Source organism: Tauraco erythrolophus, chromosome 4, assembly GCF_009769465.1.
Source record: "Tauraco erythrolophus isolate bTauEry1 chromosome 4, bTauEry1.pri, whole genome shotgun sequence".
In the NCBI taxonomy this organism is placed as follows: Eukaryota; Metazoa; Chordata; class Aves; order Musophagiformes; family Musophagidae; genus Tauraco; species Tauraco erythrolophus.
The window spans coordinates 36,343,891-36,362,157 of NC_141468.1; the positions used below are offsets into that span (position 1 = coordinate 36,343,891).

Below are 18,267 nucleotides of genomic sequence, written 5' to 3' on the forward strand. Positions count from 1 at the left end.
CAGGATGGGCTTTGGGCTTTGAGCAAATACATAAACACTGTGAACACATAGAAAATACGATAAAAAATAAAATAATGAATAGCTTCTTAGTGGGATTCCAGAAAAAAAATACTATGCAATCATGTAATTAAAGCAACCTTAATTAAGGCATTTCCTAATTTCAGGGTACCTAACTACGCCTCAATATTCCTTTCATACAGTGTTTTGTTGTATACATAACAATTCAAGTTACACCTCCAGTGTCTCTCACACCCAATTCTGAATAAAAGATTCATATGAATCAATACTGATTTCTGGAGAAAAAGAACTGATACGCCGCACTTGGTTTGTATCCAGTCACTAAAATACAAGTGAAACAAGCACTAGTTTTGAAAAGTTTTACAGCAGCAGTTATTTTTCTCCTGGAGATTCAGCTGCAGAAAAATGGCATAGGATTTTGGCAAGACTCACTAATTTATTACACTTACACAAGATCTAACACATTGAGTCTTGTTTCTACATACGCTTGTACTGCAAAAAATGACATAATACAGGTTCCCTGCAGAATTTAATCTCTCATTTTCTTTAATGTCCAGACTTGTTCTGTAGTGTCAGAAACTGTGGACTCAGTTACACACTGTTTTTCCTTCTTTCCCCCCATTTCTGGAAAGTGCTCACAAAGAAGTTAAACATGCATGAAATTAAAGACATACATTTAATATCATCTTTCAAGAAAATCCTTCAAATGCCACCCCTCAAAAAACCACCACAACATTTCTTAGGATTATCTATTTATTTATTTCAGTTAAAACAAACATACAATGTTTCATTGAAACTGTGTTGCACTCCCTGCCAACAACTGTAGCTAGACTGTTGGCCTCTAACAATACAGTGGGTATTTACATATGTACACGGATGTACCGCAGGATGCCTGAATTTGGAGGTCTAACAAATACGTTAGATCATAAAAGCTGTAAAGTTGCTGCATTCAGGAAATCATAACATCCATGGTAAATTTTAGAGGAAAAGTATACATGAACCTGAACGATGCTTTTTATGGACCCAAGTGACTCCCATGTTTATTGCAACATATACATTTGTAATAAATACAATCTTAGTGTTTTCTTACACACCTTAGGCGTAAGACATTTCTTCCATTCTTGTAAGCGTTACACTTTGTTGTAGAAGAATCTTTCTTTTGACAGTTGTTATACAGACGTACAACATGGACAACTCCTTGAAATGATGTAACAATCAGTAACGAGAGAGGAATATATACATAAATCTCGGATTCCAGAGCTACATTATATACATTATACTTACAGTATATACACACATACAATTTATGTACATAGACTATCATAAATATTGAAAAATAGGTTTAGTTTTAATGGATTAATGTTTTATAAATAACATGTTACATTTATGACTGAAATATCATGGAAGACGGTAATGTCTAACTGAGGTGACAAAACAGTGGTTTAATACTGAAGCTGCTCTTTTAGGTGGTTTGTAATGTAGGTAACTTTAAACAGACAGGTTTGGAAAAATAATAATAATTAAATAAATCACACGTTGGAAACCAACCCAGCCAAGTGGAACTCAACTGTTGCAGGTGGAGAGCCAGTCATCAAATAACAGAATACATAATGTAAAATCTGGAAATTGCTACATTCAGAGCGTTAAGTGACATGTATGACACATTATGAGGTGTCATCACAAAAACCTTCCTCCTCTCTGACTGCTGAGAAAGGACCGTGTAGTAACTTCTCAATTACAGCTCCTTCCTCTTCTATGTTTACTAAAAGAACTGAGGCTATTTTTCACTTTCTTTCTTTTTAAATGCTGGCAAGGGAAGCACTTCATCCCCTATGTGCTACAAATTGCTCAAAGGTAGACAACATTTTAATCCTTTTCCACCTTTCTATGTTTGCGGAGAGGAAGAAGAAAAGCTGCCAAAGTACTGAGGAGGCACGTGCCCAGCACTTCTGTGGAGATCAGGTAACATGGGATAGTTAGCCATGGCTGTACAGTACCTGAGGCAGAGAAGTACCTAAGGAGCATTAGTCAGTGCTGACTCCAGGATCGTTAATTGCCAGTTGAGTACCACCAAACCAATAATACAAACAACACAAGAGGAATCTAACTTCTCATTACAGTTTTACACTACAGACTTAGTGACCAGTACTTACAGTCATGCAGAAGTATCAATACAAAATACCTGCAATGTTTTTCATAGGTTTTAAACGGCTGGGCAGACATTGACATGATCTGCCGGACAGTGACTATCATTTAGATTTGTTCCTGATTAATTCTGCAAGAGCAAAACAGTTACAGGCACCGTTTAATCAATGATTACAGGCCCTTACTTGTTCCCTCTGACACAACATGGAATTTTGTAAATCAGATTTTTAAAATATCGTGTCAGATGAAGACAGCTGACCACATTGCCATGATTATTTCATTAATAATCTCTATCTAGGCTTTTGTACCCAATATTGTTGCGTTTGAGAACCTCTTATAAGCCAAGTACGCTGTTATACAAGCGTTATTTCTCTCCAACCTGGGATACCATTGAAAGAGTAAACATGCACTAGAAACAAAACAGCTAATCACAACCATACAGCACCTGTTTCATCAGCTAGCTAGCTAGGGCTCATAAGAAACTTACCTATTTCTGAAGCAAACAAGTATGAGATGACTATCCAGCCTATGAGGTTATCTTTAATACTACTATACAGTATAAATTGGAAGAGGAATCCCAGTTGCGTATGCGAAGAGAGTTTGTACCAAGCATGAAATACTGGTGCAGTTATTTTGCGGGTTTGACTCAGAAACAGAATAGTCAAGTAATTCAAAATCCAATAATGGATGAGTAATTTGAGAAATACTGTACAGTTTTTGAATATTATACAACTAGTAAACTACATTAGGACCTTTTTGTTTTCCTACAGAATGTTTCAAGATAGATTGGACAGAAAAAAAAAAACAACAACCAAAACAACAAACATCGCCACAACTGACAATGGACCTTATTAACAAAGAGAACTCCAGGAGGGAGTTTTACATTAATGGCATCATATGCTCCAGTGCCATTCAATTTATATCTACAACAGGAAAAAAACAAAAAAGCAAAAACCCCCAAACCCTGTTTTACTCAATTGCACTATTGAGTACCTCAAGAAGGGAAATGTCATCTTTACGATTTCTAGATTAACTACTGTTTTCTCAAACGTACCCTTTCCAAAGGGTGGTTTTTTTAAAGCTTAAAAATTTGGATTTCCACATGATTTTTGGGAACAAAGGTAAAGGTAGTTACTTAAGTAAGCTGACAAATGATTTTCAGGATTATTTTCACTCTACTTAGAACTAAGTGAATTTCATGCTGAATTGGTTCATCTTCTGTTTTGGTCAATAGAAATCTTTTTTAAAATAAAATTTCTTCTAATTATGCCTCTACTGAAAGGCAGACTAGATTTAATTTAGGACACTGATTAAATATTTTTATGAGCTCTTCTATATTAGTCTTTCATTCTTTTTAGAAAAAAAATTTCTTAAAGTCAAAATAGTGCTTTTGAGGTCCATAAGAATTTTTGGTACAAAAAATAATAGTGTTTCTCTCTCTCTCTCTCTCATTGGTTATTTAAACACTTTGCTGTAAATTAAAGAGTTATTTCTCACATCAAATGGTTCCATTAGGCACATTCAAGTAAAATAACAAAATATCCAAGTAACAATGACGAAAGCCAAACATGGCTTGATAAAAGTCTACAGAGAGTTGTGTCCATTCTCTGGAATGGAATAAAGTTGTCACTTCCTTCAGCCAGACACTCACGTGGTTTGATGTTAATATTCACTTCCATCATGCAGAAGAGTTTCTTAAAGACAGAGTTCCGGTATTCTACAATCAGAAGAACCACCAACGAATCTGCATTTTAAAGGAAGCTGAATAGCTCATTTTCATTCTCGATAGGTATCTGAGTGCACACTGGCATTTGAAGTGGAGTATTAGAGATTACACCAGGACAGTTAATGGCCATCAGATGCAACATTCTGGGTCCAATCTAGAATAATCAGTGTCATACATCCAGTCATCACAAGTATACCACTTAGAAAGAAGAACATAGCCTGGAAAAAGAAAACATAAAAGAAGTATTTCAGATTCTGCTACTACACCCAGAAAGTCATGCCCATTTATGGCACAGATGCTCATGGAGGACAAAGTAAAAGAGACAAGAGATCACCGTAAACAATAAGGAGCTAGGTATCTCCCTCATACTTGGGGTCTTTTTTCAAACAAAAAAGCACATTTATTTTCATGATAGCAGATCTCAACTGAGGGAAGTTAAGAGAGCTGCTGATACCAGTTAGGCTGTGCCATTGCACTGACTTGATTCTGACTCAGTATGTCTAAGATTTGATTCCAAGTCAGTATGTCTAAAATCAGTAAGAGCACCAAGATCAGTCAGGATTACCCAAACGATTGGTGGAGGTCAGCTTTTATGCTGTAAATTACATTAGTAAGTCTTTAGATTTTCTTTCAAGGAGAATGACAAGACTTTCTTCGCGTAACTCTTAAAGGCAATCTGCTGAAATCTGGTTCTTACCAGCAATAGAATGACCCAACTATTGTTGAGATTAAGGGCTGGGGGGTGAGAGAAGTGAACTGAAGTGAACTGAGCCTTGTGATGGCTCTCTCTCTCCTCAGTACCTACGCAACTCCCACGTTTAATGCCAATTCACTGACTACTTTCACCAGGACTTCAAAATTCTTAAGTCATGAAGGAGGAACCCAAAGTTCTTGCTCTGAATTAGTAAGCAAGTGTAACTATTACATATTTGCCTATACATACCCCAATCTTTTGCACTGACTTCATTGGTTCCTTCTTCACTAATTTGATATAAAAGGCAGAAGGAAGTATAAAGATCAACATGGCAGCCGCGGATGCACCTGTATTGAAAAAGCACAGAAATAAACATTCATAAACAGGTAAACATGACTTAATTAGATCAGAACTGTATTTGAAAGACTAGTTGAACTGATGTGAAAATGCTTACCAATGAATCCAAAGATGTCTCGAATAGTAGGGACGAAGATAACAAGCAAGTTGGTAAACGTCAGAAGAGCAAATGTAATGGAACAGTGACGCCACCAACTAAATTCCTTCCCTGCCCACAACAGCTGGGTAATGGAACTGCGGATCTTTTGAAGGGGGTGGGGGGAGGAAAAAAAAAAAAGGCAGTTTAGTCTTTATGGTGGAAGCCAGTGACTGTCACCTGAATTAGACCTTCCTTCTAAAAATATTTTAATGTAATTTTCCTGAACACTTCACATTTTAATAAAAGTTGAAAGACAGGAAAGTATATATACATATTTTAAATATTTACTTCCTGCACTTGAGAGGCAGCTCCGTGTTTCTGGTCTGTTTCTCTTTTCAGGGATTTAGATTTTCAAAGAACAACCAGTAATGGAGAAAAAAACACGGAACAAAAGTAAATACCAGGGATTTTTGTAACATCTAAGGATGTTGCTCAAAAACAATATACACCTAAATGGCCAGAACTCACGTCCACAATGTACTTACAAAAACACACTGACTTTTGCAAGCTGATAATACAATATTGCAAGTACTTTTATAAAGGGGCAACCTGTTCTACCTCCTCAATTAAACCATATCAGAAAAACAATATAACTGAAAGTATTTGCATCTACTGCTTTGTAAATGTTGCCTATTTATTTAATTTATTTGAATTAACAGTATAGAGCTTATTAGCTTATTAGAATCAATTTCCTTTTTCAGTTAAGAGAAAAATTCTATTAATTAATAAATGAGAGTTGCCAAATCAGTAAATGACTGTAGCAGGATGCTGATGAAATAGGTGATGAAATAAAAAATGGTAGTAAGATTAAAAAAAATAAATTACTTACTGGGAAAATAACTACAGGTACAGTAAGGGTTACAGCCATAAGTACAGCGAGACGCACAATAAGAAGAAGAATATCAGCTCCCAGATAAGCAGAGTAGGTATGAAGCAGTTCCGGTTCGACTTTTCCTATAAAGAAAACAGTATTTTAATCAGATGTAGTTGACATACTTCTCAAACAACTGCTTCTGCTCTAAATCCTAAGCAAATACTACAGTTATGGCAATATGAATTGAAGGCCTCAATGGTTCCTGTAAGCACGTCTCCATTTTACACAGGGATAACTTGGAGGCACTGAATCTGTTTTAATGCCATTTTAATCCTATGCCTTGGGCCTAATTCTATTGCTGATCTCCCTTTGGGTGTGCACTTACAAAAGTATTAAAAAAAAATCCCAACTAACTGTATATTTAGAACCTATAGTAAATGTTTGCTTGGTCTAACTTAAAAATAATACTGTGGTTTTCCAGAACATAATTAATTTAAAAGAAAGCAGAGAAGGCAATACTCACCATAAAATGTCAGGTATCCAAAGAGAGCAGCCAATAAATACATGAGGAACATGGCAAAAAAAGATACATAGGACACATTCATCATCCTTTTACGGCTTCGGCTATGAGAAAAAGAAACATTGTTACCAATAAGAACATACTGGTTTATACTACTTTTGTTTGTTTAGTGAAATTACAGACACATATCTGACCTACCTTTTCAGCTCTTCGTAGATAGGAAGAATTGCAGGATGGCAGACAAATGAAAATGTTAGGATTGGGACAGCATAGACAGTCTGAAAAATAAAAGCATCTTTCTTAAGTATCTCAACAGACATTAGAAATTTTGTTTTTAAAAATTAATCGGCATATTTTTCAGTTCTGATGCAGGCATCAGTTTAGTTTTTGATAAAGACTTGCTATTCTTTACAACTGAAACTTTGGCAAAAATTAAAACAAGTTCATATTTTCTTAAAGCCAGACCCTGACGTACCAAATACTCTCAAATCTTGCTGAAGTCCATGCTGAGCTGACTGTATTGCATTCAGCATTATGTTCTGCATCTCACGGGCTTAAGCCATTACAGCCTGGTCTTGGTACTGGCTATTACACACACTTCCTCCCCATGTGTGGAGATTCACCGCTGTAGTTGGGAGCATTCATGAGAGTCAAGACTTTGTGACTGGGAATTTAAGGTCTATTCCAAACCCTGGCATGCACTTCCCATTTGCGTGCTTTTACTATTTACTTCGCCTTCTTCTGCAAACTGCTTTTTAAAATGCTTTACTAACTTACTTGAGAAAGCTTGAGAAATGTCGAAGAATGAGAGATGCGTTTATTGCCACTCCTCTCAGGCAGCCACCTCAAGCCCCTCTAACTTCTGTGTATTTGGAGGACGGAAACACCCAGTCTACAGGAGGTAAACAGTGCCTAACTCTACTGGAACAGAAGGTCTTAGCATATCCCAAGTTTACAACTGGGCAACTACTTGAGGGAACAATGACCCAATTTATCTGCTATGTATTTAGTTTCTTAGTCACTTTCAACACGGTTTGATTTTTAGTCGGTTACCTGTGAATTGAAGATGAAATATTTTGGCTTGCACATATCATCACTTGTTATGTTTCCGGCTACTAAAGGTGCCAGTGTCACATTTGTCAATGTCATGTTCATGATGTCACTGTCCATAGGACAAGGAATCTGAAACATCTTCCAGATTACCTAGAAAAAAAGCCATGTATTTATTGTTACTTTGACTACTGCAATATGGGAAACTTTTTAGCAACTGTATTTAATTTCACTTTGAAATGCAGTTTTACAAGCACTGGAAGTCAGTAAGATTATACTTACAACAATCAGAAAGAACACCATGCAAAGTAACGAAAAGCCGCTGGTATAGCCCAAATATCCTGTGTTCAAGAAAGATAAAAAAATCTCAGGTACAATAAACAGAAACACCATTCAGGTCATAACATTATGACAAAATACATTCTGTCAGTGATCTCTTTAGATAATCCAGATCTGAAAGTTCTGAGACATATTAGGATCTGAACATACAGTGAGTCTGCAATATTAAACTTTATAACTTATCAAAAAAAATTACCCACAACAAAAAACTCACACCAACAACTATGTGAATTGTTTATTAAATATGAAGATCGATTATAGGATTAATTCTAACAGAGTGCGCTATGAGATAACTTAGCCTTTTCCCTTCTGTTTTTATCGATTCACCTAATTTGTAGAAAGTAGTAACCTGAGAAAGTACTTGACATTGAAACTCTCAGTTAGTAGGGCTCTCTGAACAAATAGTGTGTTAACTGAATTATTCACACGTATACAGCCATTTCAGATAAAGTATCTGGTATGAATATTCTGCTACTGCTTGGGATCTAAACCAAAAAAAGTGATTTCTATTTACATTGCAAAGACAATTTAACTGGCCAGGGCTAGCATCCTTAGCTCGTTGAGACTGTTATAGGATCGCTAATAACAATATTGCACTATTTCACGACTGACCAAAATAGGTTAAACTTTGTGACAAGCACACAAACAGAAAATTACTGTTGAGCCTTGTTCTAAAGCTCTCCTATCTATTGTCCTTTTGTTTTCCACAAACACATCTGTAGCTTAAGATACTTGTTTTGCTTTTTTTTTTTAAAAAAAAAAAATTTTAAGTAGACTGACAGCAATTACCTAAACGCTGATTAGTCCCAAGAGACAAGTTTGGAGACTGCTGTTAATTCACATAGTACTTTAAGAGTCAAACATCATATCAATCCATTTTCCCATGGTATTTTCAGTGTATTTTTATTTTGATCGTACTCTACTGCTTACCTAAATTTTTCAGTAAGGACAGGGGAAGAATGAGGATGACGGACACCAGCAGCACTAAATAGTCGCCGTTAAGATACCATTCTCTGTAGAAAAAAGGTATTATTTGTAAGTAATTGAAGCACTTAAAAATTACATTCGCAGTTCTTCACTCTTATCTTCTCCTACAACATATGGATTCTTAAAAAAATGTAGTACCCAATGTCACAAAGGATTAGCATTCAACTTACTATATGGACCTAAAGCCCTACAATACCTTTTTATCTCACCCCAAACCTGCATTGTGCCTTTCCTTTAGTGTCCTTTTCTAAAATTAGTATGCATCTGGAAGTCAGAAGACAGTAAAGTAAATGACTGGCCAAAAAAAGTCAACTGAGATCAATCATAGAAAAAACAGTAATTTGTTTAAATATTGGTCCCCAACTCTCCAGATGTATTAGAATATTGCAGGGCCTCAGCAGGGTGGTGATCCACTTTTAAGGGAAACAAAATTCTGTTGGATGCCCTGTGTGATTTAAAGAAAAACAGGTGAGGGCTGGAGTTAAGGCAGTAGCTCAAGCCCACTGGCTGCGAAAACTCCAACAAGCACTGGGAGTCTCCTGGAGGCACATTTAGTCACTTTCAGTAAGGAAACTATGATAAGAACCTCTGCAGTTTTTTTCCTTCAGATATTTTTACCATTTATTCCATAAGAAGCAGCAGCTATTTTTTGACAAAACATTTTGGAGTCTTAGAAGATTAACATCTTCTTTTGAAAAACAGAAAACTAAAGTTAGGTCTGTGTAAATATGATGTAATTTCACTGAACTAACAGAAAAACTGATCTTGAGTATTTAACTGTGGCAAGGTAACTGCTTTCTTCATCTGTCCTACAAGATCATCCTATATGCTTTAAGCAATTAAAGTAACGCTAAGCATTTATTCCCAAATATTAATACTTTATATCCTGTTATGGCATCATCTAACAGTATTTATTTTTAAATCAACTGTATAATACTTAGGTAAACAAAGGAAAATTAATGACCTAATTGGAAATTTGTGCAAATTCAATTGCTGAACTATAAGCCTATACATGGTAGTGGAAATATAGAATAACTTTAACAGACTTGCTCTGGATTTACATAGAAAATGCAAAAGCAATTTGGTCATCTCTTTCCCAAGTTTTAACTGCGATAACCGAACATAAAAAAAAATGTATTTTCAAAAGTTCAGATGTGCAGGGCATTAACATCATGTACCTTTTGTCGTCTTTTTTAAAAAAATGTAGCAGTCTTCTGGTAAATTTAAAAGAAATCACAGCACAGAGATTCCTTGCATTTGATACAGCCATGAGAATGTGCAGTTATTGCGCATGCCCCACATGGAGGCCATCAGGACTCTCAGACCGAGGACTTAAAAGTTTTTCTGTGCTGAAGAGTAAAGAACAGGATTGTACAGCTTTAAAACACAGCTGAGTATTTTAAAAATTGCTGAACGACTTTTAATAATGGAGCTAGTATTTGTAATATTATCTCTCAGAATTCCAGAATATCTTCTACAGTAAGCATTATTTTGGGACACTTAAACAGGTAAGCGCTTACATTTCAGGCACCAGGCTGACAGAGTGGAATCCATGCCACTGGTAGCCACCCAGACTCCCCTCAGCAACGCATGGAGAGAGTCAGTTAAATGGGGTCCACAATTGCCAGAGCTCCAAGAAAAGGTTTACTTTAAATCAGTGTACAGCTACCTCGTACCAGCCAACAAGAAAACACTTAAGGTTCAAATCTCAGTTTCTTAATTTTGTCTGCCAGATTTGCAGAGCAGCAGCTGTATCCAGTAAGATTCACAGCCTTTAACTTTCCCTCTTGAACTGAAACCAATTTTGAATTCTTCTCTGAAGATGGGACAGTTAAAAATACTTGCCTCCAAGCCCCCTCACAAGTACTGGCTACTCCAGGGACTTTCTTAAGAAGTGGAAAATAAGGACTTGAATCCAGCCAAAAGAGGGAAATTAAACTTCCCAGCAAAGAATTTGTAAATGTTACACTACTAAGCAAATGGGGTAGGTGCATTCTTCAAGTACATTTAAAAAAAAAAAAAAAAAAAAAAAAAGAAAAGAAGATGGCTAGCACTGTTGTCATGACAATATTTTATCAGCAAGCTTTACGAACACCACCAAATGGCTTGAACCCCTTGGGGAACACAGGCAGAAAAATGCCTACCTTCTGAACTCAGGCTTAGGTGTAAGTTGGAGTCTTGAGCTGCTCAGCCCTCTCAAGACTGGGATACTTCAGGACAAGGCACAGAAGTACAACTCTGAAGAGTGAGATTTATAGCACTTAACTCTATCCATCTGAAGTCAGGCATCTTGTTTTAGACAGCTGTTTTTACACACCCTCTCAATATAGAGCGATATGATAAATTATTCTTTGGAGATGCCCAAAACAGGCATCTAAGCCAGGTGCACTGAACTGACCACTACAGAGGATCACCTTTCTCCATGGATTATACAAAACCCAGAGTAATGATGAGCTCAAAATCTAACTTTCAGATGATATGGTTAGATAAAAATGAACCCTACCCAAAGCGCTCTCTTTTAAAGATAAGCAGGAAAGCCACTACGGAGTCAAGGTGTCTCCAGGGCTAAACCGCAATGCGTTCACCATTTTAGTCTTGGGCATATAAACTCTGGTTTAGTTCAATGTCCAGTCCCCATGTCTTTTTGAGAACTGTTCCTTAAGACGTTCATTACATAACTGTACCTTAGTCTTATATTTAACCACTTCCCACAATATTAACACTAGAAAACCAAAATAATCAGTCCAAACCAGTTGGAATGCAGTAAGATTAAAAAAAAAAACCACAAACAACTGCAATCACATTTACCTTTTCTTATTGAGAGTATGTACTGACTGGTACATACGTTAACACTTACCTGATGTTCTTTAGAGAACAGTTTTCTGTAATATGATGTGATACCTGTGTTTTTCTACCCTTTTCCCAGGACAGGCTTGATCTAAATGAAGTGGAGCACTCAGGGGAAGGGCAAACTTACTGCATCTCTGTCTGAGTAAGAAGCTACCCTATGGTGTACCGAACGTGGTCTTCATATAAAAATATATACAGTCTCCGTATTTGTTTCTCCTAATAGTTTCTCTGATGAGGAGTTCTAACACCTACCCTGTAGTCTCTTCGATGTTCATAAATGTCTTGATGACCAATGGTAACTCATATTTCACTATGAAGAGGTAGCTTGACATAGCTGTAGGTGAATAACATCATAGATCATTACAAATATAGAATATGGCACAAGATGCAAGAATCACATAACATGTTTCATAACTTCACTTGAACACAAGCAGTTAATGAACACATGTTGTGTGAAAAAAAGGTCTCCAAGAATAAGTAGGGACAATTACTATTGACAGTACAGACATTTTAAGATCTCGTCCTCACCTCCAATATTCTGCATTGTAATTGATCCAGAAGCAGCAAGTTTTCCAGCCATACCAAATGCCTTCATTCCCAACTGTTCATACAATAAAGATCCTAAAAGAAAATAAAATAATTCATTAGAAGGGTGTGTTTCACAAAGATACCATGTGAAACAAATACCATATATTTGTAAATTAGTAAATTTGCCATACCTCCTTCATTGGCAGTCTTCAAAAGGAGATGCACTGAATACAAAGAAAATATTGAGACAAACAGCAGGAGTATCCTGGGGGGGGAAAACATGCAAATTTTTAATAGGCATAAATTACTTATTGTAACCTTATTAAATAAAGGCGGATCAAACATCAAACTTAATCACTTTAAAATATTATCTGGGAAAAACCTGTGTACTCTAAAGCCAGTTAAAAGCATTCTGAAAAACCAATTAATGCCTAGTTTAGGAAGGATTTCATACTAAAATGCATTGCAGAAGCATATAGAGAAATTCTAGTGTAAGATCAAACAACGCTTACATGCAGTGTAAAGTGGCACAGGCAGGGACACGTGTCAGGCCATTTTAATTGGCTACATTTGATATAAATAAAAGTTAACAAAGTATCAACAGGAATGTGGTTTTGTATCATTGTAAGAAACGGTGTTTCTCCTGTCTTCCTATCCTTGTCCAATAGTGTGTCACGCATCTACTGAACCTCGAGTTGTGACTCACTGCAACTAAAGCGAAGATTATCTCTCGGTCTTAAACAAATCACCTCTTCAGCTTAAACCTGTGTTATGTCTTTTCTTATGTAAAGATGAAACTGGAAAAGTCTTAAAGAATTGACTGAAAATTCAGATGTAGCAAGAGCTGTGTCTTCAAAGGGAAATACAAATTTATTGTCATTTAAAAAAAAAATAACAGTTTCTTTGTTCAAAAGTTACTCTTCACGTGTGCTTACATGGGAATTGCTAGTGGCTTGTTTATCTTCCCCACAGCTTTTACATGCAATATGTATTATTCCCAGAAGCACACTTGCAACATCTAAAATTTTGGATCTCTCAACAAAACGTCTCTCCCACAACAAATGCACTTCCCGGAGTGGCACACTAGGGGGGACTTCTCAGCTGCTGAAGAACACAGTGGAAAATTACAATGCATTCAAAAAAACTCTGGCCTTTCTTATACCAATACAAGCATTCTGCTTTATAGGAAACCTAAGAATCAGCACATCTGTTAAAAAATGGCAAGCTCCGTTTTGAGCTCCCAGAGTACTCTTTCCATTTCCTTTTGTCTCATTTTTAACGTTGGCGAAATCAGTAAACACAGCACAAAGAACTGGAAACAAGAACATCTGAGAAAAGCCTCACGGATCTGTACAAGGAATGCAGGAAACTTGTGTTACTGAGCCAATTCAACACCAACACAGGCACACAAATAAACCTCTGTATTTCTGACAGGTAGACATTAACCAGGGTTTAACTCGGCCATCAACTAGAAACAGCACAGAGAGATGTGCGAGGGTTACATTTTACTAAAACAGCACAGATCTTGGACCCCTCGGTCCTCATGTCGAATGGCTGCCTACAGTGTTGACAAGATCAGTCAGCAAACTCTCGAAGCTCACTCAGTTTCCGGCTTCCAGACCATACCATTCATCTATTTAGTGCTGACACAAGTGACAAGCCACAGCACTGACACAAGTGACTTCACACAGTCCTCGAAGAATTTACTGCCTTAATCAACCGCATCTGGATGTGAATCTGTAACCTAGTTATTAAAGGATGTCTGTAATGCCCTCAGTGTCATCATAAATCATCAGTATCAGCAGCAATTGACTGCTTTCCTGCCTTGGAACTATACAAACTACACGAAGTTTTGGAAGGTAACAAGTTAGCTTATCTTTAAATCAGTACTAACACAAATAGATCTGAATGCAGTATCTGGAAATGAAAGGTAACTAAATGACCTCAGCACTGAGTTGTTAAATTGACAGTTTTACACATTTTTTTCTTCAGAAAAAAGGACTCCCATTATATGCAAATCTGTCCAAATATCTAACCTTAGATTCCTTTTTTCCTCTCCTCAGAGATGTTCTAATGCACATTATGCTGATTATCGTATATGTGCTGCAGAACATCTTTAGAGCATGAAACTGATGGCAGAGAGATGAAGTATCTATCGCTTCCGAATTCACGCTGCTACGTTCTTCATTCGGTGCAGCATCATTTAACTACGCGAAAGTCTTAGTAAAAAATGAACAAATCACCATATACTTGAAATAAAATCCTTCAGATCAAAACTTTACACATTGGTAGTTTCCTCAGGAGACTTCACCACCACCCTGACATACTGTGAAATATCTGGAAGTAAATCTGACCTACCACTTTCTGGAAATCTGGAAACAGAGTAAAGTAGATTTCCAACTAAACATTACTCTTCACTTGTTCTTGAACATTCAGCACATTTATCTATTTCCAGGACAAAAATTCTAAGGCTCGTTAGACATATCCACGAATTCACATTTACCCTCAGCCACTGATACTACATGTTGTGTGAGCTGAACTGCCTCCAATACATAAAAAATGTACTTTTCCAAGACATTTAGAATCACTGTACATAATTGTTTCCTCATGCCAATTCCAGTTACATTATCTTGTCTTATACCTGAAAGCTTTTGCCAATATAGACATACCAATAAAGATATGCTGGTTAATCTACACTCCTCCCTTGCAGGGAGACAGATATTTTTATAGGTGTAGCTGAAACCAGTTCCCTGAATTGCGCAAAACCATAGCAATAAATGGCATAGCATACAATTTACTGGTGTAAGAACACTGTACCTCTATAGGCACAACAATGTCAGCTGAGGAAAAGGAGACCATGCCACCGATTGGTAGGACTGGGCCACAGAAATTTCTGAAGAGTAGACACAACCAGACTTGCAAGAGACAAATAAAATAATCCTCTTCCACCTGCATTTTTCTTCTAACTCTCTACAGCCTGATCCTGTACTTCTTGTGCAGTTATGACTTCCACTAATTGAAAAGTTTCTGTTGTCATTAATTTTGAACACTGAACTCTGAAGGAAAAAGCTAACACAGAACTCAGTCTGCTAAATGGCATCCCTCTTTTCCACTTGGATAAATAGAATTTTCAAGGGAAGTCTATCAGTTATTCATGGAGAAACTACAGCTAAGGAAAGGAGAATCCACTGTAAAATGTTCTGTGGGTTGCAGAACTTCCAACGAATCTATTTAATTTTTGCAAGTCCTTCTGAATGTATCACAACCTCTTAATTCAAAACAATCCATAATTACTAAAACGCAGTTCTGCACCTACAGCAATGACTGGGTTTTTTTTAAAGGTCATATTCTTAAATCAAGTATTTTTCCATTTTTAATTACACCGCAGAAAGATTTTTTTTTATGAACCAAAAGAGATACTTACACAAAAAGAGCAATTCCAGTGTTAGCCATGGCATAAGAAAGACCAAGGATGCCACTACCCACAATAGCATTGCTCAGATTAAATACTGACATTCCAAAGGAAGTAGTACCTGGATGCTAAGAAAAAGGAGACAGGTAACAATTAACAGAGCGTTATTACTTATGTCAGAATTAAAACAAACATGAATTTGTCATAAAAGCATTTTTTTTCCGTTTTTTGAAACGTCATTGCTATGTACTTACATACTGAGTTTCATATTTCTTCTTTCCGAGATTGGAGTCGAGCAAAAAATTTTGATTTTCTGGATCAATATCCGCATAGTGGCTGTAAAAAACATTGCATCATTAGTGACTACCACGGGCAGCTTGCATATTCCCTTCCCGTTTGGCATTTCCAATCTACTTCAAAGCGAAGCGAGAAAACCAAGGGAATGACCCAAAAAAGAACCCCTCCACCTGCCCAGTTCCGCCCAGCACACAAAGCATCGCGCGTGTTTACGTCCGCAGTCATCTCCCGTCTTTCTGCAACGCGCGTCAACACGCGACACCGCCGGACCCGCGACGCCGTTTTACGCTCGGGCTGAAACGGGGGGGCGGCTGCCCGCGTCGGCGGCCGCTCCGTGTCGGCGGAGCCCCCTCACCTCTTCATGGCAGCGGGCTTGGTGGGGTAGGGGTAGCTGAAGTCGTTGCTGTTGGAGCTGTAGCTGCTGCTGTCCTCGTCGGGGGAGATGTTGAACTTGCCCATCTCGGCGCTGCTCATGGCGGCGGCGATGCCGGGGGTCGGGGGCTCGGCGGCCGCTCTTTTGTCCTTGGCGGCGGGGCTCGCCGCGCCTGCGGAGGTGGGAGGCGACGTCAGTGCCGCAGCGGGCGCCGCGGCCCGTCACGTGGCCAGCGCGCGCCCGCGGTTCGGCGGCCCCCGCCCGCCGCCGAGTGGAAAAGTACCAGGCGCGCGGGGCGGGGGGCGCCGCGCGGGGCGGGGGGCGCCGGCGGGCAAAGGTGAGCCCCGCGGCGGGGCGGGGGGTGGTGCCGCTGCCGCCGCGGCGACGGGCCCTGCGGCAGGGACCGGGCCGAGGGAGCGGCACCGCCACGCCGCACTCTCCCCCCCTCTCTCCCCCCCTCCACCCCGTATCGGAGCGCGGACTGATGCAACACCGATGGGCGATTGTCACATTGGCTGCCGGAGCCTCCTGTCCCACGGCCGCCTCTGTGTTTACCTTCTCCTCCCTCCCTCCCTCCCTCCCTCCCTCCCTCCCAGCCGGCGACACTGGGCATCCCGGCGTTTTCAATGGAAACCCGCAAATCGGTCACGGGACTGGACCGCGCCGCAGTCGCTTGGGGTTTTTCCACCTTTCTGGGATGCAGCAGCGGCGCGTCCCGCCGCGCACCCGCCGCCGCCACCGCGCGTCCGGGTAGAGCCCGGCAGGGTCTTCGGCGGCAAAGCCAGGGGGCTGCCGCCAGACAAAGGCGCGAGAGGACCAGCCGCGCTGCGTCCGAAAAGTCGCCCCGTTCCTCCTGGCGAGCGCGTAACAGCCGGCACCCGCCGCGCCGTACCTTCACCGCAAGAGCTCGGAAGCGAGGTTTCCTCCCGAAGCCGCAGAATAAGGAGATGCTCCTCTCTCGGCCGCTGCTTCTTGCAAGGGAAAAAAAGCCCTTAACTATAAAACGTCAGCGAAAACAGAACCCTAAATAAATAAAAGTAGGAAAAAATCACTTCAAAAAAAAGCCAGCGGTATAAAAGAGAAAGAAAATATTGTGTCCGTGGTGCTGTGGCAGAGGCTGGCGGATCGCAGCGGCCGCGTCGCGCCCCGTCTGACAGCCCCCTCGGGGCGCCGCCGCTCTTCAGGCAGGAATGCGGGCGCGTCATCGCGGAGGGGGCCGGCGCCCGCCCGCCGCCGCGCCGCCCCCCGTGGCTCGCCCTGCCCGACTGACCCTCTGCCGCCGCCCGGGCGGGGATGCGGGGGAAGGCGGGGGGGGGGGGGGAGCTGGGCCGCGCCCGACTGATGGGTGGAAGCCGGTCACCGGCGTGTGTCGGGGGCGGGGGGGGGGAGTCGGGAGCGGGGTCGCCAGCATCTGACAGCGGCCGTTGCGCCAAGCAGCTTTCCCGTGTTTACGCCGGAGGCCATTGCGTTTCGCAGCGGAGACGGGACGCTGCGGCGCTTTTCAAGAGCGCCCTGTCTGAAAGGTGCTTCCACCCGCCCGGTGCACCATCTGCAGCGCGACTGCAGCACCGGGCACAGACTCGCCGAGGCGGCTTCCTCCTCGTTTCCACCCTGTGCCTGCCTTCGGCGCGCCGCCGGGCTCCAGCTCCGGCATTTCCCAGATGCTCGGTGCATGACAGGGGGTGAGGTGCCACCGACCCATAGCTACTCGCTGCGGTCACTGGCTATTTTTAATACACGAGCAAGCGGCGATGCACGTGCCAAGCCCAGACCCCGGGGGCAGCTGAACGGCTCCACGAGCGTTTCCTCTGGGAAGTGATCTGGCATGACGGCTTCCCCGTAGTGATGTGATGTAGGATAAACCCCACTTTTGAGACCAGAAGGTAGTGGTGGGGGGAAATCCGGCTTCCTTTTCCTCAGGTAGTCACTCCAGAAACTTTTGAGGGCTTTGCTTCTCGATCCCCTATGGCAGGGGGCAGTGGGGCTTTACTGTCGGCCCCAGACTCGCCTCACACACA

The 18,267-nt window shown here is 40.4% G+C and overlaps 1 protein-coding gene across 1 annotated transcript; it reads right to left on the reverse strand.

Annotated features, from left to right (window-relative positions):
* Positions 1-736: 736 nt before the first annotated feature.
* Positions 737-17,410, reverse strand: SLC38A2 (solute carrier family 38 member 2). The gene is made up of 16 exons (XM_086610806.1): positions 17,142-17,410; positions 16,232-16,421; positions 15,834-15,915; positions 15,592-15,707; positions 12,359-12,432; positions 12,168-12,260; positions 11,892-11,973; positions 8,733-8,815; positions 7,746-7,804; positions 7,467-7,616; positions 6,612-6,691; positions 6,417-6,517; positions 5,909-6,033; positions 5,038-5,182; positions 4,833-4,930; positions 737-4,107 (listed from the first exon to the last, which is right to left on the reverse strand). Exons 2-16 carry the CDS (start codon positions 16,348-16,350, stop codon positions 4,009-4,011), a joined length of 1,506 nt encoding a protein of 501 aa, XP_086466932.1. The 5' UTR covers positions 16,351-16,421; positions 17,142-17,410; the 3' UTR covers positions 737-4,008.
* Positions 17,411-18,267: the final 857 nt, after the last annotated feature.

Excerpts from the sequence above, each read along its gene's own strand:
- SLC38A2 (XM_086610806.1), bottom strand. The coding sequence starts at position 16,350 with ATGAGCAGCGCCGAGATGGGCAAGTTCAACATCTCCCCCGACGAGGAC. Across the intron at positions 7,805-8,732 it reads GTCCTTACTGAAAAATTTAG|GATATTTGGGCTATACCAGC; the intron begins GTAAGCAGTAGA and ends TCTTGAACACAG. Across the intron at positions 6,518-6,611 it reads ATCTACGAAGAGCTGAAAAG|CCGAAGCCGTAAAAGGATGA; the intron begins GTAGGTCAGATA and ends TTTTTCTCATAG.